This window comes from Sceloporus undulatus, chromosome 7 (assembly GCF_019175285.1).
Source record: "Sceloporus undulatus isolate JIND9_A2432 ecotype Alabama chromosome 7, SceUnd_v1.1, whole genome shotgun sequence".
NCBI lineage: Eukaryota > Metazoa > Chordata > Lepidosauria > Squamata > Phrynosomatidae > Sceloporus > Sceloporus undulatus.
The window spans coordinates 45182266-45209055 of NC_056528.1; the positions used below are offsets into that span (position 1 = coordinate 45182266).

The window sequence follows — 26790 nt, forward strand, 5'->3', positions numbered from 1 at the left end:
CCAGAACTCCCTGACAGAGAAGGCTAAGCAACTTGTTGTCGTGTGCCAACTATGGATTGGAGATGTCATAGTTCAATAAGTATGATCAAAGCCACCTTTCCCCTGGTGTAATCATGGTTTAAAAGCTGTGTGTAGTAATAGTTTTTTGTGTTGTTTTTTCAGGCTATGTGGCCATGTTCTAGAAGAATTTATTCCTGATATTTTTCCACTTGCCAGCAACTGTGTCTGGTATTTTCAGAGAATGCATGTAGTAATCTCCGCAGACAGAGAGTTAAAGACAGACTGGGTATCTGTACATATCCCTTTGCATACCATGTTATGAACTGTTTGCATTAGCCTTTATGGCGTTTTATGCAAAAGAGACAAAGAAAAATAAATAACAATGAGGCACAATTCACTTGGGATATTATCTCTTTAAGCCCCACTGAATGGCAATATTCCCTGCGGATTCTGCTCATAGATGCTATACCCAGCAAACAGCTGCAACATTCAACTCGTGGTAATGGAAGAAGAAATAAAAATGTAAAAACTGATCAAAACATACGTTTTCAGTAGTTCCAGTGATCACATGCAGCCCATCATATGTTGACTTGATATACATCCCCTGAAAAGGAAAAATAAGAGTGAAATAAGAATCATTAATACCCACAGGTATCGCCAGATCCCAGGATCTGGGTCTAAGACTCTTGTTTATTAATTTAAACAGCCTCTTTAAATAAATTAATAATCCCCTCATTTCACCTTGATCTGGGTACAGCCCCTGTCTTCATCTCCAAAGGGAAATATGTTCTCGCTTGCGTAGGGCCCTGTGGGTTTGAATGGCAAGCTGTGGTTGGTACTTAATGTATAACATGTAATGACACACCTAAGTGCCATGCCGAGGTCTCAGGTTTTGCCCTGGAAACCTAGGGACCCAGGATGATCCAGAATGGGCAACCCTACCTACTGGGGGCAAATAGTACACAGAAAATGGCACCTGTAAGAATAAAATGGCAGCATGGAGGGATCCAGCACCAGGTTATACTATTTTTCAGGATGCATCTACATATACCCCATTTGCCCCTGTAGATTGTCAACATTCTCTGGCCACCCTCATGCAGTTTTTCATTGCTTCCACTATTATAGTCCCCTCCCAAATGATGTTTTGTATTTCTGTAAACCTTGGGGTTTCTCCAAAGCTGCTGATAACTCCCTTAACCCATCACTAGAGTTGGTGTGTCCCAGTGTAGCAACTCATGATGTCATTCCCATGGACCTTTTCCCCATGCCAGACCACACAGAATCCTTAGTAATGGGGGGGGGGGGGGGGGGGGGGGGGGTCGGTACTAATGTTACTTGTAAACCATAATTGCTGAATACCACTGAATGTAATAGCAATAGTACTGACATACTATCAGATTCTATGACAATGCCAGCCACAGATGCAGGCGAAATGTCAGGAATAAACTCTCCCAGAACATGGTCACACAGCCCCCAAAAACCACAATACAACTATAGTACTGACATAGCTCTCACACTGGGCTTAGTGTCCCAGGGCAGGGGGCAAGGAGGCAGGAGGTAGCTGCCACGTTTGGTCTGGTGTTTGGTCTGACTGTGCCACACTCCCCACTGTAAGGGAAGTCTCCCAGCAATGGTGAATCAATCATTGGGTTTTCTTGGCATGATTTGTTCAAAGAAGGTTTTCCATTGCCTTCCCCTGAGGCTAAGAGCATGAGATTTGCCCAAGGTCACGCAGTGAATTTCATGGTTGAGTGAGGAATCAAACCCTGGTTGCCAGAGTCGTAGTCCAACACTCAAACCACTACACCACACTGGCTCCCTACTATAACATTTATTAGGTAATAATACCCTACTAGAGAAACTCAAAGATTTTTGATTGCAATTCCTGGATGAAAATGTGTCGGAATGAATGTAACGTTTTAAATTTTAACACACACACACACACACACAGGACCTACTATGTGTGTAAGTCAAGAACAAGAGGCCAGCCTATGTGCAGTTTGCACCTAGGTGTAGTTTTCATCTCCACTTCCTCCCTTGCAAGATCTAACTACACCTCACATTCATCGGTCTGTTTGGAAGGAGGATTGGGGGGCTAGGTGGGTTGTGACCCATCTGATTTAACTGTAGGACCATCTCAGATAGAAATGGCTAAGAACTGGCACAGTGGAACATTGATGACTGCATCACCACCATTCTGCCAGGGAGCTTTCTGACAGGCTTCTTTTCTCAGCCCTGGAAAAATGTCTGAATCTACTACAGAGCCGAAATGAAATTCTGTCTCCCTTGATCCTCAAATAGAAAACTAACAAGCTCGCTTGTGTTGTTTCCAGCCATTATCGCTGCACAGAAAAAGCAAGAGATGCTGGGGGGGGGGGACAGAACTTCAAAACAAGGAGCAGAAAAGTGAATAAGATTAAACAACAAGCAGCATTTTTATCACCAGAACCTACTTCTGTCATCTTCTCTACAAAGGATGCAGAGCATCTCATTATAAAATTGTTCTATTCAGTTCCCCCAACAGGCATACATAGGTGCACTTCTTTTTAATTTCTTTTTTGGAACAAGATAACTTTGGCTCCATATTCTATTTTGGCAGGGTCAGCCCTACCATTAGACAGAAGGAGGCAGCTGCAGATTCTGAGGGGCAGAGAGTGGCATGTGCCACGTGAGCTGCCCTTTGGCAACCCCATTCTCCAAAAAGCTGATCTGCTGCTTCCAGGTGGAGCAGAAAATGCTTCACCAGAGCCAGTTTGGAGTAATGTTCAACAGCTCAGCTGCTTTTTCTATATGAAATGAATATGAAAGGCCTTATCTTGTCCACCTCAGGACCATCTTAGGCTGATCCTTCTTTTAGAGAAACAACTCATTAGAATAGGCCTTGAGACCAAATCTAACCCTCCTGGGACCAGATCTAGACTTTGGGGGTTCTCTCAGACTACTACACTCTTCTCTCCACTATGTCACCATTTTTAGGGTCCCCAACCTTTGTTTTGGGGTCCCCCCCCATTCTAAATAGGTGAATGTCTCTGCTAAGGCTTATCTTCTGTCCAGAAGAACTTTGGTCTGTAATATTCTGGTGTTTTCATCCGGGCCCTTTACTTCTATATCCCATTTCCCACCTTGAGAAGGTGACCTCTGAGCTCTTCATTGAAATTCAGTTTGGCCCTCAAGCTGAAAATGGTTCCCTATCCTTCTTAAATGGACACCAACGAAGTAGGCATCATGGCTATATCAAGGCTGTAGCTCTTCTCACTAGATGTAGTGTCAATAAACTGGCCAAATTTGTAGACAATACAGTTATCAATGGCTGCTGGTCATAATGGATATTGCAAAAATTCAGTAGCAACTGTGGGGGCTTTCTATGGTGCAGGTAGGCTCTTCTGCCATAATATAGGGACATGTAGGGAGGCAAGGCCACAAAAACTCCTAGGGATTGCATGTTGTCCACAGGGCATATTTCTCCCCTCCCTGCTGTATATAAAATTGCTGAGCTCAGCTCTCTCATTGCTTTTGAGAACATCCTAGCAAATTCTGTCCTTCCATCTGTAGCCCAAGGCATCTGACAGCAAGATGCTCGACTCAGAGGAAGCCAGAAACTATTCTTCACTGCAATGTAAAACAATTTCTGTACCCTGCCCGCTTGATATATTGCATGTTTTGGCTTCCCTCTCGTATCCAGCAATACCATGTGTATACAAATCTCCTTTAGCCTTCTGTCATGCTCACTGCTAGGGAGGTTCCTCAAAGGGCTACTTTACCCTTCATGGTAAGAAGATCCTGACACTAACGGAAATGTATTGTTTCTGCAAGGCAACCTGTGTCATGGTGACAGTGCTTCAGGGACCATTCCCCATTATGGCTAATAAGACAGACAGCCTGGGCTGTACATATTACCTGCACAGAGTTGTTTTTCTTTTACTTCTGTCAGGTGAGGGGTAGGAAAGGAAAAACAGCTGTAGGCTGTTTACCCCAGGTGGTCCCTTATGTATAGCGATGATGAATAAAAACCCTACCATTATGATAAAACTGGAGTGTGTAGACATACAGTTAGTATATTTGTAGGAACTATGTTTATGCTACATCTGGTCACAGCACGGTGAGCCCCCCATTCAGGCCCAGGAAAATGCCTGCAGTTATTTTCGATTATTATTAATTATTATTATTATTATTTCACAGACTGTTATATGGTTTTGTCACCGTATTGCTATTTTTGACAGGTGTTAAGTGACGTGGTTGCAGAAGGGGGCTATAAATGCTAAAATACATACACACATGTTATCATTGTGTGTCCTCAAGTCATTTCCAACTTATGGAAACCCTAAGGCGAACCTATCTTGGGTTTCTTGGCAAGATGTGTTCAGAGAGTGGTTTGTCTTTGCCTTCCTCTGAGGTGGAGAGAGTGTGACTTGCTCAGGGTCACCCAGCGAGTTTCCATGGCCGAGTGGGGATTCAAACCCTGGTCTCCCAGTGTCTTAGTCCAACATTCAAACCACTACACTATGCATACATTATAAAAAGACTCATAAAGTACATGCATACATTATAAAAAGACTACCTGCCATAATAACCTGTTATGCCAACTCAACTTTAGTTTTGATATAACCTGTAACTGGCTTTTGGGAAATGAAGGAAGCTAGCTGTTTGATAGGAATCTAGGAGCAATCCAGAATGTAGGCATTTGGAGTTGGGATCATTGCCTTCTACATAAACAGCTGCAAAACTGTTCTACTTTCTACAGTTTTAGCAATGTAGGATGCTGCCTTATAAGAGAGCAGATCCTAGGTCATTGTAGCTCACAAAGACATTAATTTGCATTGCCAGGCAAAAGTTGACTTGTGCTTCAGACGGGAGTCTTTCCAAGCACTACCTAGAATTCCCAGGGATTGCACTGGACATTTCTTGCATGCCAAGCATGTGCACTACCACTGTGCTAAGTTCTTTTTGTCACATATATTTTTATGACCTATGGATTGTAAGATGGTTGTTATGCAATTCATGAAGCAAAGTGGTGTGCAATTTTGAAAAGCTGAACTTGTGATTTTATGACATTATGAAATATATGGTTGCAAGACATGGGTGAACTTTCCTTCCTTTTATTCTCTAACAGCAGTCATCTGAATGAAGTTGAAAACGATTCCTTAGGGCATCTGATGCCCCCAATGTTATTGTACAGTGTGTGTGTGTGTGTGTGTGTGTGTGTGTGTGTAATGGGGTTTTCTTGGCATGATCAGAAGTGGCTTGCCATTGCCTTCCACTGAGGTTGAGAGCATGTACAAAGTCACCCAGTGAGTTTCATGGCTGAATGGGGAATCGAACCCTGGTCTCCAGAGGTGCAGTCCAATACTCAAACCACTGGAGCACAGCTTTGGTGCAGCTTCTGGCCTCTTAAGATCCATGTGTCATTTAAACAGCATACCTCCAAAGTGACCCAGAGCAGTTTTATTTTGGCCTGTCTGTTCAGGCTCTAACACACAGAAAAGGCTCTGGGTGAAGGAAGTTGTCTAGCATGCAAAGTATTGAAATGCACACACATGTACCCAGCCCAAGTGATCCACAGATGTCCTCTGTGGCCCACTGGGTTCATGGATAAGGCAATAGGTATCCTTCTAACTGCCATCTTTTAAAATGTTATGAAAGGCAGTTAGGTAGTATAGGTAGAGTCTCTCTTATCTGAAATGCTTGGGACCAGAAATGTTTCAGATTTTAGAGTGTTTCAGCTTTTGGACTATTTGTATATACATAAGGAAATATCTTGGAGATGAGACCCAAGTCTAAACATGGAATTCATTTATGTTTCATATGCACCTTATACACATAGGGTGAAGATAATTTTATACACAATTTTTGTAATAATTTTATGCATGAAGCAATCTTTGTGTACATTGATCCATCAGAAAGCAATGGTGTTACTATCTCAGCCACCTATGTGGATGATTTTGGATTTTGGAATTCCAGACAAGGGAGACTTAACTTGTAGTCATTTAAAACATTTTAAGGCTCCAAGTTCAAAGGGGCTTATGATAGTACACACGATAAAGCTATCAATAATACAAACAATAACAATGAAAAGTCAGCACCCACAGATTCAGTAGCTGGTTTAACCAGATGCCAAATGCCAGCTGAAAAATATGCCTTGCAGTTGTTTCTACTGGCAAGTGATGTCGTTCCATTGCAAACTCCATTTACATTAATGGGATTTGTACTGTTATATTCACAACTTTAGGGCCACCACTGTAAAAGCCTTGTTCCTTGTTGTGACAGTTCCAACATCACACATTAACGGAATATCAGGCAAGCTCTGACAGTAAAGATACTGGGTCTCACAACCTGTCTTGCAAATCTTGCATTTCCACCTGGATCAGGTGTTTGCTCTTTCCTCTTGCTCACAGTACATCCAGAGGCCTAGCTGTAACAAAATATAAATGGGATTGTTCTGTTTGGTGTTTTGCAGATGGGGCTACATTTGTAAAAGCTCCTTCCTGAACTATTGTGCTGGTGTCCCTGCTCTCTGCTGATTGTGCAATGCAACCTGTTCTGTTGTAAGCTATGGGTTCCATCCACCAAGCTCCAGTACAAATCCCATTAATGTAAATGGAGTTTGTCGAGGAACGACACTTAGTTGATTGCCTCCTATATTGACAAAACGCTGAGGGAAGTGGAGCAGGAACAGCACATCGTTCTGAAAGAGAGACATCTCCATTGGTCACCAGGGAAATTTCATCTGTCAAGAATCAGCTTGCAGCCGTTCTTGCCAGGGGCGGCGAGGGAGTTAACAACAGTTTTGGGTTTTGGTTTTTTTTTTTGCTGGAAATGAAGTGAAATAAGCCCTGCATGTTTCTCACACTTCAGCGTTAAGGCATTTGCAGATAAGGCTTTCACAATGGATGTGAGCATCCAGAGGAATATGGCATAGGAAGAGAGACGCTGGAAATTGTATACAGTGGAGGAAAAAAATCCAGGGGCAAGATAGAAGTCCATAAATTAAGGGGGAGAAAGCAATGGAGGCAAAGTAAGAGGAAAAGAAGATCCAAAGACTGATGGAGAAGGCAGGTAAGGGAACAGTATGGCCAATCAAATCTGAATAGTCCCAAAACAGGCATGGCTGGTTCTCAACAGTCACTGGACTTTAGAAATGTAATTTTGTTGTTTTAAATTATTTTATTTTTTTTTGCTAATTTCACCCTTGGGAAAGCAACGATTCATTTTGGCATTTTTACTCCTGCTGTGAGAATGCCTTTGAAAACAGCGGTTTTCTTGGTTCAGGACTTATTGAGAAACATTTGCGCTTTGTGGCTCAGTATCTGGCATTTTTGTGTGTTCCATACACACATGTGCAAGGACACACAAATGCTGCATTTTGCATGGATAACCCACGTCTGAGTTTTGTGAAGAATGAGTCAAAATTCTCAGCAGCTCATGATGTTCTCATTCAGGGTTTCCTAACACTTGTAATACACAATATTTGGCCTATCTATCTATCTATCTATCTATGAACATTCTTTCCATCACTACTGGATGATAAACTTGAAAGGATTTATGGCTGGGGCTCAAACTACATGCTCTTCTTTGAGCAGAAGTCCCAGTAAGGTTTTTAATCAGAAAGTGGCCCACAACTCCACAACATTTCTCACTCAAGAACTGTTTTCTGGTAACTCAATAACTAGCTCTGGCCTTCAGAACTGCAATTGCAATATAGCCAATGCCTCCAAACCAAGGGTTCTTACCCTCAGCTCCACTGAATTCTATGGACAGGTTTTGGACGATTCATGAATAAGATGTAAAAATATCCCCCCTCCCCGACCCCTGGATTTCATTCCTCCAAATTTGCCCTCTCAGGGTAAATTTTAAAATAGGAGTACATATTTTGAAGGGATGCATTTTAATTTTTCAGTTGTTGTTGTTGTGTCTTCAAGTCATTTCTGATTTATGGAATATCCTGTGGGCCTCCCTCCTCTACCGTGGCCTTGAGGTTGGGCTATGGGGCTTTTTGCTGTTGGGTTGATTTATTGTATTTTCTTTTTTAATTTGTGTATTGTGTATTTTAATCTGTTTGTATTTTAACCTGTTGTGAGCCGCCCTGATCGTAGGAAGGGCGGCATATAAATAAAATTTTATTATATATTTATTATTATGGAAACCTTGGTGACCCTACTACAGGATTTTCTGGGACTAAGAGTGTGTGACTTGTTCAAGGTTATCCAATGTTCTTCATGCCTTTCAACAACTTTTATGCCTATATCAATTTTGCTTATACCTGCTTTATATGAATTTTGCTTGAGGTCCTGTGATATAGAATGGGGTACAGATATTGAGAAGGAAGGAAGGAAGGAAGGAAGGAAGGAAGGAAGGACCAAACGTCTGAAGATTTTTGATGCAAGAGAAAGGGACTAGCAATATTTCTTGAGAGAGAGCATGTGGAAAGTGTGGTAAATAAGGACCATCATGTTCTCCGATTTAAGCTGAGGACCGTCATTCTGATTTGTTTCATCCAATGTGACAGAAATTCCTCTCAAAATTCCCTGTAGCCTTGAGAGCACAAGCAAAACTAATGTAGGTCCCTGGTTGTTATAAATCCTTCTCTTCGGGCTACAGTTTCTGTAATGCAGCATGCCAAAGTCCTTTGCCAATGCTCTGCTTTTCCTTCTAATACATCTCTTTGTTCTTCACTAGGATGGCTTTCTTCTGGAAGTTAAAAGCATTCCAATTTTTCCTAGAAAGGATTAAATTCTCTCCTATAAAAACAGGGACAGCTACAAGTCCGAAGAACACATCTGCTATTAGAATACTATAATTGGCCCTCTATATCCATGTATTCTTTATTCAACCATCTACGGCTTGCAAATATTATATATGTATTTTTATTTTTATACTAGTCAATGACCGAAATAAATTATCGTTGTTGCTGTTGATATATATGTGTGTGTCTCTCTGTGTGTGCATATATATATTCCAAAAAGCAAACCTTGATTTTGCCATTTTATATATGGGACATCACTTTACTATGCCATTGTATTTCATGGGACTTGAACATCCATGGATTTTTATATTGATGGAGGATCCTGGAACAAAACTCCAGTGGATATCAAGGGCCCACTGTATAGAGAAAACAAAGTGGTAAATTCTTACTTGGGATGCTTGCTTGGCCTCAGGGCTAGTACTATGACTGAGGAGCCTTTGGTAGATTATTGTAGTCCTTTTCTTACACACTGCAAGGCCTTCCTTGCTGTGGGCTTATTGGTTGGGAATGGAGGGCTATAAGAATCTACCATTTGTGTCCCAAAGCAGTGCTATTGTGTCCCAAAGCAGGCACTGTGGTGTATCATGACACATGTTAAGCAACAGGTTCCTATGCTCTGCTGACCAGTTCAAGAGATCATGAGAAGAGGATACCACTGGGCCATGCCAGGGCAATGGGGCTGCCTATAGCTACCTGCAGGAGCTAAGTGTTTGGTCTAGCATTTACATTTCTATACTGCTTATCAGTGAATTCAGCACATCCGATTTACAGTCTGTAAGTGAATTTTCCCCAACAAGCTGGGTACTCATTTTATTGACTTATGAAAGAATGGAAGGCTGAGTCAACCTTGGAGCCCTGGGATCAAACTCACAACCTTGTGGCTGCAGGACCGGCATTTAACCACTGCGCCACAATTGGCCTACTCAACTGTTTAATCCCCAAATCATTATCTTTAGTACAGTTGTAGGCAAACTATGTCCAAGAGCCACATGCAGCCCTTGGGATCTCCCCCAAACCCTTGAACCCACATTTTTATAAAACGATGTGAACTATCCAAAAGCCCCACAAGCCATTCAACCCCTCTGAGCCCCCAAAATGGCAGCCACAATGTGCTATTATATCACATCCAGTGTGCCCCAAACATGCCAGTGTGGTTCTCCAGGCAGGCATGGGGTGAATACCCCCCAACCTGTCCACAGGTGCCAAACCTGAATTAGTGTTATACCTTCCCCTGGCCAGAGGCACAGCAAAGCATCCTTATTCCACCATTACTCAAACACATCCACAGAATCAAGTGTCATGTGGGTTTAATTAATTTCTTAATTAATTATTATTCAATGTTGGGTCATTCTGAAGCTGCTTCTGGACTGATACCTTTTATCAGAGATATAGTGACAGGGGGCTATGAATGAGAGTATTGCCCCCTATATGATCATTTGTCATTCCCCAACTGAAACTTTTGTCCATTAACTGATTTTCTAGCATTGCAATGACCTAAAACAGGGGTATTATTGGGGGGGCACATCAGGTGACACGCGAAGAGGAGGTGACATCATTGCTTCCTAAACAACTGGGGGGGGGGGGTTGGCTATGGCATTTGCATGCATTTCTTTAAAATGCCAGAGCTGTGAGTGAGGTGAGACTCATTGGGAGAAAAAAGGAGAGGCTTCAGATTTTTAAATCTTTGAATATATATATATATATATATATATATATATATATATATGCACACACACGCACGTGCGCACACACATATACTAGAAATCACATCTTACCAAATTTTCACTTTAACCACACAAAACTATGTACATGTAAATATATGTAGGCTGCATATCTAATACTGTAATTTCAAGGTATAATTTTAATTTTGCTAGTTGTTTGTCACAACTATTGCCATTATATTCAGTGACATATGGAAACTATGAATAGCATTGGTACAAAAAGCATTACTAAGGACTCTGTATGGTGTTGAATGGGAGGGTGTCAAGTTTAGGGGTGGCACCATGAGTTATTGCACTGGGTGATGCCAACCCTAGGGGTGCCACTGACTTAAATGTTTATTTTTAGATGTGTGTTGCTTTGAATTTTTGGGAACACAGAGAAGATATCCAAAGAGATCAGGCAGGGAAAAGTCATTAAGGGAATGTGAACACTGCAAACATAAAAGTGTGAGTGGTCTGCAGTGTCTCACTTTGGAAGTCAGAGGTATTCCAATCCATGCCTACTCCCTTGAACAAGTAAAAATGAGCACCAGAATTTGTAAATTGCAGCAGAGTAAAAATTGCTTCCACATCAGGTATTGTGTTGCTGAAGTCTATTGTTATGGGCGTTGTGAAGCATCATTAGCACCCTCAGTGGTGTACCAGGGACAGTATAACAACAAGACAGGTGACAACATATTTGGTTTCTATATCAGACGACACAGTACAATGAGAGTATATTACTTGCATTACAATGCAGCTAACTGTAAAATGAAGTAAAAATATGTATGTTCAGAGAAATGTGATTAATCTAGGCACCCAGAGATGGAACAGAGAAATAAACAGGAATAGTACTACAGAGAGATAGGAGGAAATGAAGATAAGAGATAAGAATTTGATCTATTTCAGTGAATAGAACTAAACACAGTTCTTGGTAGATGAGAAGAGTGCTGGCAAAACTAAGGGTTTCAATGGAGGAAGGAAAGGTGTGTGTGCATGTGTTTGTGTGTATGCCTTCAGGTCACCTTTTGAATTATGGTAACTCCTTGAATTTCCTAAAGTTTTCTTATGCAAGGAATACTCTGAAAGTTTTGCCAGTTCATTTCTCTGTCTATGGCACATTGACAGTTTCCCATCCAAGTATTAACCAGGACTGACCCTATTTAGCTCCCTGCTCACATGGGATCTGTTGCCTAGAAGCATGCCCTCCAGCATATCACAGGTGGAAGCTGGGGCACATGTGGCCAAGAAACATCAGAGCATGGTCAAGAGGACAAAAAGTACTAATGGGGAAGAATACACAAGCTAAGAGAGGCCACAGCAGTTTGTTTTTGGCTCAGCCTATTGGGAAAGGCAAGATCTTGCCTTCCCCTCTCTTCTCCCACAACTAAATTTATTGAGTGCAAACAATATTTGAACTCAGTTTGCAGCAGCTGAAATAAGCTGAGCAGAAAGTGGGAGGAGGAGAGGGAAACTGGGACATTTCAAAAGCAACTGAAAATATGGGATAATTAATCAAAATTGTACCAACTAAACTGGGATAGCTGGAAGGTATGAAAATGAAAATGAAATATCATTACTCATTGCACGGAATATCTCCTCTTGCCTTGCAATGCTCAACCAGCCTGTGCAGATGGTAGATTTTATTAGTTCATCTGGTGGCTATCCCTGGGCTTTTTATTGGTCCAGATGCATCAGTTTAACTTAGTCCAGGCCAGGACTTGAGCAGAAGCAGATTGGTGACTGAACTGGCTCTCCAAGGCCCAGGAAACTAATGAGATTTTACTAACTTAGCCCTGGCAATGGGGAGCTGGAATACTGTACATGCGTGTCTGGAGGCATTTCTTCCCTAATTGGATTTTTAAAAGTTTAAAAATATATCCTTTCAGTGCTTTGACTCTGATTTCATTTCAAAATGGTTTTCAAGAGTATAATATGGCCATAAATTGGATAGTTTTAGTGGTTTCGGTTTTTTAAAATGTCTATGTTTTATTTTGATATGGCATGGACTTAATATTTATTTGAGCACTACACAGACAACCTTAGGGGTGGGTAGTACAGAGATGTTGCAAGTACGTGTTTTAGAAAATCATGGCAGCCACTCAGCCAGTGATATAGATCTGGAGTATTTTCACCCACAATGTCATCTCTAGATGACACTGGAGGAAAAGAAATGAGCATGCATACCATCTCCCTGTCAAACCTCTTTTGTGTCTCTTAGAAGCATTGCCGTCCTACTACTTACCAAACCTTCACTGGGCATGATGCTGGTAAGGTGAACAACTTCGAGGTGAGCTGATTGTGACACCAGAGAGTCTGATGAGAGAGAGATGATGTGATCACAGATGCCAGACAGCGTTTTACACTGGAGCAGGGCAGAGAGAGAGAAAGAAAAAGAGGGAGAAAAAGGGTGAAAGACAAAGAGTGAAAGAGAAGTATTTAAATGGAAACACTAACATTTAACACCATTCACTGGTAGCAAGCCGTTACTATGTATTTTTCAAAACTCTGCAAGTGCACGGAGCACTGGAGCACATTCCATGCAAACTCTGCAGAAAATGCATGTGCAACTCTACTGCCACATCCACATCAGGTAAGAGGGGAAAAGCATCTTGTTCCATACATCCCACAGGAGACAAAGTGCTGAAATATGCTTTATTAAACACCAAGCCCATAGTTGACAGAACATTGATATTTGAATTAACCTTCTGTGAGGATAGACCAAGGTCTACTATGCCACAAGTACAGTACTCTAAAGGGAACTTTGAGTCCTTCCCATTGATTTAGGCAAGGAGTCCCTTGTTGGCCCTTTCCTCTGTTGGTAATCTGGACCCTGCAGGATCATCTTCTCCTATACACTCAGGTCCTCTGGGGGCTATTTACTTCAGTCAGTTGAAACTAGGCTGAGAACTGTTACTCAGTAGACAATAGACATTTTCTTCAGCCACTCACCCACAGCCACAGACTCAACAAAGTCCTGCTGCTGGAAGACAAATCCACAAGCTGGATCTGCTGCCTGATCTAGATGATTTTTAAGTTATGAAATTTAAAGTATGTATTCATGGTTTTATATATATATAATTTTAAATGCTTTTTTAAAAGTAGTAGTATGTGTTTAAACCAATTGTTCCCACATTTAGTTATAGTCAATTGCATCTAGAGGGAATCAAGCTAGGGAAGTCTGCTGTAAAATCACGTAAGGAAAATTAATATACATTCATGGGCTTCAATGCATATTTTTCTGGGTGGGAGGTTAACAATGCAGTTCATATGTAGTACTTCTATATAGGCACCTTCCTTGTTAAGAAAGTCATTTTTAAAAGCATATATGCCACAAATATTTAGGTTCATTCTACTGTGGGCAACTGTCATACTTCGGATTTTTATTGTTTTGGAATGCAGCTCCCATCACCCTTCAATATTGGTAGTCTAAGGCCGATGGGAGTTGTAGACCAAAGGTATCTGCAGAGCCTCAATTGCCCATCCTTGGTTTATAATAGTCTGGTCAAAGAAACAGTGAGTTAGCCCAGATACATAACTGATCATGAGTAATATGGAATATGGAGAAGCTACCTGCATCCCTAAATACCATTGCAGATATTATACATTCAGGGGTGTTGGTAGGAGGAACCACCACACAAACTTTACACATTTTATTTTACACACAGTTATAGAGACTATTCAGAGGATGTCCTGTTACATTGGCCTTCTTTAGAAGGAAATGGAGGTGTGTGAGAGAGAATAAATCACAGAAATTTTCAACTCCTCTGCATCTGAGCCAGAAAAAAACAACAACATATTCACAAGCAACTCTCTCTTTCCTTGGTAGTACAAATATAGTGAGAGCCAGCAAGGTATAGTGTTTTCAGCACTGGACTAACACTCTGGAGAACAGGGTTCAAATTTCTGCTCAGCCATGGAAACCCACTGGGTGATCTAGGGCAAGTTTTGATCTCGCAACCTCAGAGGAAAGCAAAGGCAGTCTCCCTTGACCATATCTTGTTAAGCACACCCCGTGATAGGGTTCCCTTAGGGTTGCCATAAGTTGGAAACAACTTGAAGGCACACAACAATATATTATATACTTTGGGGTGCTTCTGGCCTGCTTCCATTGGAGTGAGCTCGTGTGTTGCAGAATGGGAGACATGCAACCACCACACCAGCAGTGGATGATGGCTTTTACATCAGTTGGCCAGTGAATTCACTTCCGGTTTGGCTAGCTTCAAAGGTTATCCAAAGACTTGGAGCTATTTAGGTTCATTAAAGCATGGAGTTCATTTGCCACTCCACTGGCATGGGAGCAAAGTTGTCACTGTATAACACACACATACACAAAATGATAGAGAATATTCAGAAAATGTTCTTTAGTTGTGGGGTGGTGAGGGGGGGAAATCTCAAAACTTTTCAACTCGGCTTCATCTGAGTCTGAAAAAAGCAAACCAACAAGCAGCTCTTCTCTCCCCTGGTAGTAGAAATAAAGTGAGAACAAATTAAATAACTAACCAGTTGCTCCTCTTGGATAACACCCGAAATCAGTTGCTTGAAGCAGCTATCTCATTCTGCCCAATGACAGACCTGGCTCTTCATGCCATGCAAAGATATTGGTTCAATCAGTTCTTCCCTGTGGCTTCTGCCAGCCCATCAACACACATTTTGCAAAGATCTCCAAATGGAGCTGGATCCTGTTGGCATCCATCTGAATTTCAAGCATATCCTCGCAGTAGTTTTCCCCGCTGCCCTGGCAAGGTCAGAAGTGCTGGCAATAGCTAGCGGCATGCTATTAGCATCCTAATTCAGATATTTGTCTAGCCCTTCCCAGCAGCTGGAACTCATTTGGAGAAGAAGCCACCAAGGCAACAGCACTTCAAATGACAATCACAGAGCAGGGTGGCTGCAGCTGAAGAGTTAAGAACTATGGTTTGGGATGTACTGATGGTAGGCTTGCAAATTATGTGTTGCTAGGTTTTCTGCCACATACCAGAAAATTAGAGCAGCCCTGCTGGAATGCACTGATGACTGAACAAGCCCAATATCCTGTTTCCTACAGTGGGCAGCTGGATGCTTACAGAAAGGCCAAACAGAACATGAGGGCAATATCCCTCTCTCTTTATTATTATGTACCATCAAACTGATTTTCAGTGTCAAATTCCCCCTGATCCTCAAAGTTCTATATACACATAATGGCTAATTTGCTGTTGCTGCTGTTGTGTGCCTTCAAATAGTTTCCAACTTATGGTAACCCTAAGGCAACCCTATGATGATGTTTTCTTGGAAAGATTTGTTCAGAAGATATGCTTGCCTTTGCATTCCTCTGAGGTGGAGAAAGTTTGACTTGCCCAAGGGTTCAAACTTGCCCAGTGGGTTTCCATGGCTGATCTGAAATTTGAACCCTGGTCTCCCAGAGTCAGAGTCCAACATTCAAACCACTACATCATGCTGCTGTTGCTATTGTGTGTCTTCAGGGCATTTCCAACTTATGTCTACCCTAAGGCGAACCTATGATAGGATTTTCTTGTCAAGGTTTGTTCAGAAGGACTTTGCCATTGCCTTCCCCTGAGGCTGAGAGAGTGTGACTTGCCCAAGGTCACCAAGTGGGTTTTATGGACAAGCTGGGAATTGAACCCTGATCTCCAGAGTCATAGTCCAACTCTCAAACCACTATGCCACACTGGCTCTCATAATAATACACCACACCATGCTGGATCTCATAATAAATAATAGCCACTCACAGATGCTATCCTCAGTGAATGTGCCTGATCCCTTCTAAAGCACTGAACAAGTCCGTTTGTGTCTCTGTGCCTATGCCTATGTTCTGTGTTGGCCTTTTGGTTTGAGACAAATGGCTTATCCGTTGCTATGGATTTTTAAAAAAGTTAATCTTTGTATATTTTAAAATAAGTTAATATTTTAATTGTGACTATTGTAATATATATATATTTAAAAATGAATGGTAAGATTTTAGTTGATTCCCTCCTGTGAGCTGTCTTGGGTCCCACCTTGGCGGAAAGGCGGGGTATAAAATACATAAAGATATAAATAATCCATATATTGGCTTAAACATCTCCAGTAAAGGAGAGTACACAGCCTTTCAATGCCTTTCAGGCAATCTTTGCGACCGCTGAACAATTCTTAGTATTAGGAAGTTTCTTCCAATGGAGAGAGGAATCTGCTTCCCTGAAATTCCCTGAAACTAGCCAACCTCTGTGTCAATCCTTTATATGTATTAAGACTCTGTGAAGAACTGCATGTATACAGGAGGAAGATATGGTCAGTAGACAGTAGAAAAAAGACATTGGGGGTCTTTGTGTGTAACACTGCATCTACACACACCATTCAACTTCTCAAGAGAAAGCACAACAAAGTGGTTAGAATGCCAAACAAGGACTAGAAAGAGATCATCCCTACTTAGTGGTGAAGCTCAAGAAGTGGCCTCAGGCCAGTCATTGCCTCTCAGCCTAACCTACATTGTAGTATTAGCATTATTGTGGGGATAAAAAATGATGGGGGGGGGCGGGCGAATACTTGCACATTACCATGTGTTCAAAGTCTTCATAAAGCCAACAGACCACTGAAAGCAGCAGCACAGCCGCTTCTCGCAGGACTATTTCCTAGCATAGCAAAGACTATTCAGACAAACAAGCCATTAAATACTGCTGAGTATAGAGAAAGTAATCAGGCAGATGTCTAAAACTTGAGCCGGCAGGCTGCTTTTTGTTTTTACTTAGGGTACATCTGCACTGCAGAATGATACCACTTTAACTACTGAGATAATGAGGAGCCAACTCATTATCAGAGCCTTCTTCCCAGATACAAAGGGTTTAAATGTGTGTATGTGGGGGAGATAGTTGTTGTGTGCCTTCAAGTCATTCTGACTTATGGTGACTCTAAGGTGTGGCAAGTGATGGGGAAAGAATAGGGAATATATCTGGGGGGCCCATTCACACTATGAAAATAATCCAGGATGAATCCAGATTGAATCCTTGTTGTTCACACATGTCCCGAATGCACTCGATGCACTTTTTTGGGCGGTTGTGGCAGCAGCAAAAACCCCACTTAACCCAGGTTATTCAATACTGGGTTTTTTTCCTGAGTTTTCCTGAAAGATCTGCATTGATCCGCATCTTCGGCAGTGTGAATAAGCTTCTGAATTAACTCGGATTGCTCTGCATTGTTTAAATGAATGGAGTCAGCTGCATTTTACCCCAAAGCGATGGCATGAGTGAATAACAAAGGGGTTACAATGACTCAAAGAGATCTGCGAACCCAAAATGGGAACAACAAACCCAAAGTGCATCAGTGCAGTGATCCACATCTCCTTGGGACAAAAAGATTAGTGTAAATGCCTCCTGGGCCATGAAAAGAGAAGTGCAAGATTTCTTTAAAATGTTTCCAGATCATTTCAAGATTTTATTTTAATGATTTCCCCAGGTATTTTCCCCAGGAATGTTAGAACCTTCCAAGCAGAGAGTCAGAAAAGTTGCCCATCTCTGTGAAGTTGAAGGCTTTCATGGCCAGCATCCATAGATTTCTTTGGGTTTTTGGGCTATGTGACCACGTTCTAGAAGATGCCAGCCACAGATGCTGGTGAAACGTAGGAATAAACTCTTCTAGAACATGGTCACATAGCCTGAAAAACCCACACAAATCGATTGCCCATCTCTGTTCTATGTGTGCTCTTGATCTTAAATGCTCAGGTGCTGGAAGGTTGAGTTTGGGATGCCTCGAGGCAAAGAGAAATGGCAAGCCATAAGCCTGCCACACACATCATTTCAGCTGGGGCTTAACAATGCTGCACAGTGTGGAGTCTTGCAAAACAATGGCCTTGTTTGCTTGGGAAGCCAGCTGTGGCCTCCACACGGTCGATTCATAATCAGTTTGGTGAGCCGGAGCAATGCCCGCCACTTCTCTGAGCTTTGTGCATCATTATAATAGGACACTATTACTCAAGGAGAGAAAAACCCAGCCGCCTGGCTTTTCAGCGAGAGGTCTTTGATGGGTTCAGTGAGAAACTGCATACTAAGCAGGGAGAGAACTTTCCATTAGAAAAGTGGCTTTCCCCCGCTAGTTAAAAATGTGCATCCACGTTCATCTAGGAGCTTTTAATACCAGAGTTTCTTTCAGTGGCGCTTTTGAAAAGTGAAAATGGACAGCTGTAGTTCAAAAAGAGAAAAAGAAAAAAAAATTTTCTTAGGTTGCTTGCTTGATCCTGCTGCCTTTTAATTTTAATTCAGAGCATTCTGGAATAGAAATTCGGTTCTAATTTGTTCATTTAATACCCCACCTTTCTTCAATTATAGAAGGTTGGATAGATTTTTTCAAATGTCTGGACTAAAACACAGAGCGGATTCACTGTCCTGCTCACGCTGGAGCTGCCAGGGGCTAATGTCCATATGGCCACTGGCCACACTAACTGCGGGATTTTGGAAGTCCCAATCCACACAGTACATTTTCCCAAGCTCTGGGTAATTTTAACTTGAGCCAAAGCTTCGGAGTGGTTTAGCCTTGGCTCATAACTAGCTTTCAAGTTCCAAGTTGCCAAAGCTCATCCTTTGAACCTCACAATTCCAGATATTTGTATCCAGAAATAACTCAATGTTGTTTCCTATGCAGAAAATGCTACAGTTGGGAGCTTATTCTGTGCCAAATTTACATCTGCTTAATTCTGATAGAATACAGCATTTTGTGTGTAGGAAGAAGTGTTTTTTTGGCACAGAAAATCATATTTCTGCACAGATAAATGCTGTTTTCGGTGTGCAGAATAGGTCTTGAACTGCAAAGACTCTTTATCAGTCTAAGATTTTTCTCATCAAGGTTTCCTAACAACCAAGAAACATATTTTTGACCATTTCTAATGTTTTTAAAAATAATCTTGCAATCCCTGCTTATTATAGAGGAACATCAAGCAACTTCACTACATTGGAGAGACAGTTTGGTTGCATCCACTCTGCAGAAATAATCCAGTTTGACTCCACTTTAACAGCCATGGCTCAATGCTCAACTCTGGGGACTGTACTTTGTTGTGGCACCAGAGCAATCTGACAGAGAAGGCTAAATGTCTCACAAAACTACAAATCCCAGAATTCCATAGCATTGAGCCATGGCAGTTAAAGTGGTGTGAAACTGGATTATTTCTGCAGTGTGGATGCAGCCCAGGACCATTTTCTCCAACCAGACTGGGGAGTTTATTTTCCTCCAGATGATGTTGGACTGATAGTTTAATGTGACCAACCAAATAATAGTTAAAAGATGATGGAAGTTAACATCCTTAGACTATCTCCATCTCTGTTCTATAATATGTAGTCTGCTAGGCAGTTCAGTCCTTAATATATGTAAGAAGCAGTCATTAAAGAAGAAACAAAAAGAATTATTACTGGTCCATTTTTAGAAAAATTACACATCAGCTGTTATTAACTGATGAAATCCTAGACATGACAAATTGCTCAGAAGTGCAGTTAGTACAATCTATAAAGTAACACAATCCCGCTGTGACTTACTGACACACCAGACTATAATAATTAACATGACACATCAATACATTTTTTAAAAAAGGAAAGAAATCATTCTATATATAACCAAAGTAGTTAGAACAGTGCCTTTGGGGCCGCTTGGCAATCAATACTGATTTATAAGCTATCTTAAGTTTTAACAATATGGCATTTACTATAGATAGGGCAACACAGCAGAAATATGTGTGGCCTGTAAAATTAATCATGCACAATAAACATCCTTTTGAAAATAAATGGTCTGCGGTAGGTTTCTTAAGTGAAGGTCCAAAACACACTGCAGAAATAATCTAATTTGAGACCACTTTAAATGCCCTGGATCAGTGCTAGGAAATTCTGGGGATAGCAGTTTATTGTGGCACCAGAACTCTCTGACAGAGAGGGCTAAATGCCTCACAAAACTACAGTTCCCAGAATTCCCTAGCATTGAGCCAGGGCAGTTAAAGCGGTCTCAAAGTAGATTATTTTTGCAGGATGTTTTGGACCACTATGTTACCTGCCATGGCTGCATCCTATGGAATCCTGGGATTTGTAATTTTGCACGGCACCTGCACTCTTTGGCAGAGAAGGCTAAAGACCATGTAAAATTGCACATCCCAGGATTCCATAGCATTGACCCATGGCAGTTAAAGCGATGTCAAAAAATGCATTATCTTTGCAGTGCAGATTGGACTTAAGTCTCGGAGTCCTACCCCTTTTCTTTAGGAAGGGCTCCAAAGACTTCGTAAAGATCGATCCAGAACAGAAGTTTGTTCATAATAATCCAGTCTGATACCATTTTAACTACCATGGCTCAATGCTATGGGATGCTGGGTATTGTAGTATGTTGTGGCACTAGGTGCTGAAAGCAGGTTTCCTCTGCAGAAAACATGATTTTCAACACAAAATGAAGAAAACCACCCCCCTTGCATAAAGCAATCATGTTTCCTGCACAAAACTCTTTGTTTTATCACAGAATAAATCCTGAACTCTGGATAGTCCTCAAAAATATTTTTAAAGCACATGATAAAACCATTCATTCTTGTTTAATAAAATGAAATTTATAAAGATTGATCTCCCTACTATATGCAGCGAATGTCTGATGGAGATGGATAAGGATGCCTTACGAACTTGTTTGCTTAGCTTATAACTGTCATTGTTGGCTCTGCATATCCCATCCGCACAGTTTTTCTCTCTTTATTTTCAACATCAGATAAGATCCTTGAAGCCTTTCTGCAAACATGTTGCTCTGGAAGCAAATCTACAATGCTCAGGTAAGCATGCACAAGACTGCGTCCTTAATTTGCAAAAGCAGCAACTTCTAGCATGATAAACAGGGGCAAAACAGAGCTAAAACAAATGCTTTAATGTGCATACTTACCACGTGAAGAATTTTATTTTCTGTTTCGTACACCGTGCAATCCTGCAACAAGAGACAGGAGGGGGAGAGAAACAGAATTTAATATCCTTAGAAATCTACTTTGTTTCAGCTATGTTAATGACTCCTTGGAAAAAGTCATGTCACTTGGGCAATAGCAGAGACAGATGTATGTTACCTGGTTGCATGACAGGCAACACCTTGCAAAATCACAACTATTAAAGGTATAGGGACCCTCAGCAATTTTTAGTCTGTGTTGGATTAGGACTCTAGAGACTGAGGTTCAAATCTCAACTTGGCCATGGAAACCTGTTGGGTGACCTTAGAAAAGTCACACTCTCTCTCATCCTCAGAGGATGCAATGGCAAACCCCCCTCTGAAAAAACTTGCCAAGAAAACCCCAGGAAAGGATTGCTGTAGGTAGACACAGCAACAACATTATTTAAAAGCTGCATTATTGTTATTGGGAGGCATGAGTCAGAGAGGACACATACTATAGTTTCACCTCTTCTTGCCCTAGGATCTGTTGACAAAGCTATAGAAAACCCGTTCTGTATTCAACCTGCCAACTCTACATGATAAAAGTTGTTAGTCTTTTAGATGCCAAGAGGCTCTTGAATATTAACAGTGGCAACTATCAACTTTAAAACACTTTTAAAAAACACCCTTTAAAGGTGACTGTAGATGAGAATAAGATCTTATTTGTTGGTGATACGTTGTTGTTGGGTACCTTCAAGTCGTTTCTGACTTATTGCAACTCTAAGGTGACCCCATCTTGGCGTTTTCTGGGGCTGAGAGTGTGTGACTTGCCCAACGTCACCCAATGGGTTTCTTTGTCTGGAAAAAGAAATCCAGGTCTCCAGAGTCATAGGTTGCATGCACACTGCAGAAGTAATTCAGTCTGACACCACTTTAACTGCCATGGCTCTATGCTATGGAATCTTGGAATGTGTAGTTTGTTGTGGCACCAAAGTGTTCCAACAGAGAAGGCTAAATGTCTCAGAAAACTACACGTCACAAACACTAGTGACAAAAAGAGATGGAAGACTCATTTATTGCCAATACACTTTCTACAAAATTACCTGTAGAATAAAGCAAATGACAAAGCCAATTAAAGTATCTGGCTACTCTGGAGCATAGAAAGGATTACCAGTATCAGCGTTGCTCTTTTGGAAATCAATCAATCAATAAATAAATATCGCAGAGATTAATTATAATGGCTGGGATCCCGCCACACTCCTGACATGCTGAAGCGAGGTTGCGCTTGCATACACTTTTGTCTGATTCATTTAATGCGTAATGCAATTTGACACTGGGGACCAGGAGATTCCTGCAGCAACAAAAAAGAACATCCCCCACTCTTTCCAAAGAGAGATGATATTTTGAAAATTACAGCTGCTGGCTTGCAGCCACCATAGCTATAATATGCATGATTGCAGATCACTTAATTTCCTATCATTACATGTCTTTCAGCACTTGGGTCACCGCCAGTTGTGCAAACAGTCTCCACTTAAAACCATCCATGTTCCAACAAAGATCCATATTCCATTGTAGATCTGCCCCATATCACCTCCTATTTATCTCTATTTACTTGTTAATTAAAATATTTCTATCCAGAGATCCCAGGCCAGTGTACGATAAAACCAACTGGACAAATTTCAAACAGTAGGAATAATACAAAATGTGTTTGAAAGGCTAAAACACTTATCCACCAATGTAGCCCATTTAAAAGACAAATAAAAAGAGTCAAGATGCTTCAAAGTGAATTAAAACCATGGTCAGTTGGGAGTGGTTTTGTAAAACCATTTGAGTCCCAAAGCTTCCATGAAGCATGTTTTCTTGTGGTGCTTGAATAATAGCAATGTTGGTGCCAATTGGATCTCCTAGAGATAATGGTCTCCATAAATTGGAAATGGCTTGAAAGCACACAACAACAACAACAACAACAACAACAACAACAACAACAACAATGGGAAACTGCCTCTGAATATTCCTTGTCTAAAATAATCTGATAAAACGCATGGGATAGTCAGGTGAAGGCATGCATACATACACATTGCAACAAAGCTGGTGGGCATGTGGCCCAACAGATGTTGACGGACACCAACTAGGCTTACCAAATTGGAGATGGCTCCTCTTCCTTTGATGGCTATGTAGAAGAGGGAATTTCAATGGGTGTTGCTTGTCATGCAGCCAAGTGACAAGCGACACCCATTGAAATGCCCTCCTTTATACAGCCACAAAAGATACAAGAGTTAATTCCAGTTTTTAATCGGGCAACTCCCATTCCAAGCCATTGTAGTGTAGTGGTTTTGAGTGTCGGACTAGGACACTGTAAGACCAGGGTTTGAATCCTCACTTGGCCATGTTAACCCATTGGGTGACCTTGGGCAAGTCACACACTCATCCTCAGAGGAAGGCAATGACAAACTCCTTCTGAACAAATTATGTCAAGAAGACCCCATAGTAATGCCATTAGTCAGAAGTGGCTTGAAGGCACACAACAAAAGCAACAACTCTAGCTCTCATTCTTTTCATTCCTCAATGTTGGCTATGCTGCTATGTCTGATGGGAGTTGTAGTCCAATCTTGCCTGGAGACCCCCACATTTCCCAGTCTTCTATTTGGACAGAGCCTCCCAACCTTGGATCCTCAGATGTTGGTGGACTTCAAGAAGAACAAGTTGGTATGACTGATGCTCAGGGATTCTGGAAATTTTGGACCAACAATATTCCAAAGTGGAGAACCAACACAGAGAAATTTAGAGTAGATCATTGTCCAGAAATCTCTGGTTAGGATGCAGTTTAAAAGGGGAATAAATGAAGGAATAAACCAAGCAGAGATGGTGTTTCTGTCAGTGTTATCTCCTGACAGTTCCTAATTAGAAGTTGTTATTCTTCTCACATATTATATATCTTCAATGAAAATCAAAGGCAATAATCAAGTTGACCCAAAAATACAACCCTAAACAGAATCACAGGGACTTTTGATGGATCCTAGATGCACAGTGACATCTTGACAACATTTGAAAATGGAAAGAAATCAACACGCTAGATCAATGGTGTGTGTATAACACGGCAAAGACAATCTAGCCACAGTCTATTCAATAAAACACATTCCACTTGTCCAAATAGTCAATTTTTAATTTTGTGATGTGAAATCTGTGATGTTGGTCTCTCATGTAGCAATAAATTCCTTTGAAAACTGTTCTTTAAAAAATCCAGTCCCATCCATGTCAGCAAAGACCCATATATTTCATTAAGGCTTGCTCCTAAGGAAAATATCTTTAAATCCCAAAGTCAGAATCATCCAGGTTGTAGTATTTCTGATTTCAGTGTATGATTGTGAAACAGGACAGCAAGGAAGGATGACACGGAGGAAAGCAACTCATCTGAAATACGGTGCTGGACTAGCATTCTTCTGATACTGTGGACTGCTACAAAGACCAGTGAATTCAAACCTGAACTCTCATTAGCCGTGACGACGACTAAACTGAGGCTGTTGTACTTCGGATCTTTCATGAGATAGTGTCACTCATTGAAAAAGCTGATAATACTAAGTTACTATAGATCAGGTAATATCTAATGCTAAAATTGGGCAGCAAGTTGGATGACAACGAGGCTAAAGGGAGCCAACTAATACGCCCACTTTAAAAATGAGGAACACCAAGGCAAAAAGAGATGAATAGTAGATGTTCAGCCATGCAGGAGAATTTCCCCCTAGTTTTGCTTGCAGTTCTAAACCATTGTGAAAAACCCTTAGAGAGTGACCACAAAACAACAAAAACAATCACTCAGATCTACCAGAATATTCCAATCTGCCTTTTGCTGGACTGTGCATCAGTGTGGCAACATTGCACAACCTCCATTAATTTCATCCCCTTTCACCTGATGGTACTGAAATGAACAGAATTCACAAGACAGCAGTCCTTGCCAGACTGTGTTCTTTTACTGACAGGTTCCTGCATGGTATGCACATAGTTGGCATTCTTGTCAAAATCTTCTCCTTTGTTTCTATATTTGCTTTTACTACAGGTCCCCTACGCCCCTCACTAAGATGCACATCCCACATCAGGGCTCAGCCATAGATGGAAATCTCTGCCATTTGTGTTTGCGCTGCCTTGCTTGCTTGCTTACTTGTAAGCCCTTTCGATCTGCTCTGAAATTGCAGCAGGGTGGGAGGAAGCCAAACAAAGTCAAAAGGAAAAAAGAAATCACTCCAAATTACTTCTGGTTAAGTAGAGCTGCAAAAAAGATAAAGCCAACAACAACTTTCAATTTCAAGTGAAGTGTACGTAGAATTATCTTTTGTGTTTGTGTGCATTAACATAATAATTGGGCAGGAGAGTTCAGGTGCATTAATGCTTTCATTTCAATCCCAAAGAGACATTTCTGTTTCTTTGCCCTGCTAGGAGTCTCGAAGTGACAGTAAATGGGGCTTACGCACAATTTCATCTATCATGTGTTTGCTTAAAATATCTCTCTGGTTGTATTTGTTTTCCCTTTGTGTTTCATGAGGGGAATACACAGCTGAACCTGACTATCTATTTGTGCTTTATTGATTATATTTTTTATCTTGCTTTTCCTACAAGAAGCTTAAGCCTCATTTTGCCCTCATAACAACCAGGCAAGGCTGATTAGATTAAGAAACTGAGGGATTTGAACTTGAGTCTCTGGAGCCTAACTCAAATGATCTGCCTCCGTTTGCCTCCAATCTGGTGCTTTCCGGGTGTTTTGGATTCCAACTCCCATGATCTCAGCTCAGTAGCAAAGCTGGCTAAGGCTAATAGACACATGGCCCCAAACATCTTGAGGGCACCATCTTGGGGAAGGCAACATTGCACCAAGATGACCTAGAAAGAGACCCAGTCTTTTGGATACTATTGACTTTCTTCATGTGGTTTGCTGTTGATTGTTGTCAAGTAGACATAGTAACCCTATGAATAAGAGATGTGCAAGACATCCTGTCACTGACAGCCCTGTTAGGTCCTGCAAACTCAAGCTGAGTCTATTCTTGCATATCTGAGTCTACACTTAGTATAACATTTGGATGAGGCCAAGTTTTCCAGATTTGTACTGACCCTGGCCTTGTCTATACTATTAGTGAGAACATTGAGGCAAGTCGCCACAAAGTCAGCCACATGTTCTCCCCGTACTGAGGTTGCTTCATAGTAAATGGCGACCCTATGGATGAGACATCTCCAAATCTCCCTATCATCCACTGCTCTGCTTACGTTCTGCAAACTCATACTCGTGATGTCTTTACTAGAATCCATCCATCTCACATGTGGCCTTTCTCTCTTTCTGGTTCCTTCCACCTTTCCTAGCATTATTGTTTTTTGCAGTGAGTCATGCCTCCTCATGATGTGTCCAAAGTATGACAGCCTCAGTTTGGCCATCTTGGCTTCCAGGGAGGTTTCTGGCTTGATCTGCTCTAGGACCCATTTCTTTGTCTTTTTGGCCATCCATAGAATCCTCAGCACTCTTCTCCA

General features: G+C 41.3%; 1 protein-coding gene across 1 annotated transcript in view; it reads right to left on the minus strand.

The window, feature by feature from the left end:
- LOC121936846 (connector enhancer of kinase suppressor of ras 2-like) overlaps positions 1–26790 on the minus strand; it is a 327954-nt gene that overhangs the window by 168608 nt on the left and 132556 nt on the right. Inside the window, exons 5-7 of the mRNA XM_042479498.1 lie at positions 21304–21345; positions 12686–12805; positions 545–604 (exon numbers count right to left, since the gene is read on the minus strand). Coding sequence (XP_042335432.1) covers positions 545–604; positions 12686–12805; positions 21304–21345 — 222 coding nt within the window. The remainder of the gene's footprint in view (positions 1–544; positions 605–12685; positions 12806–21303; positions 21346–26790) is intronic.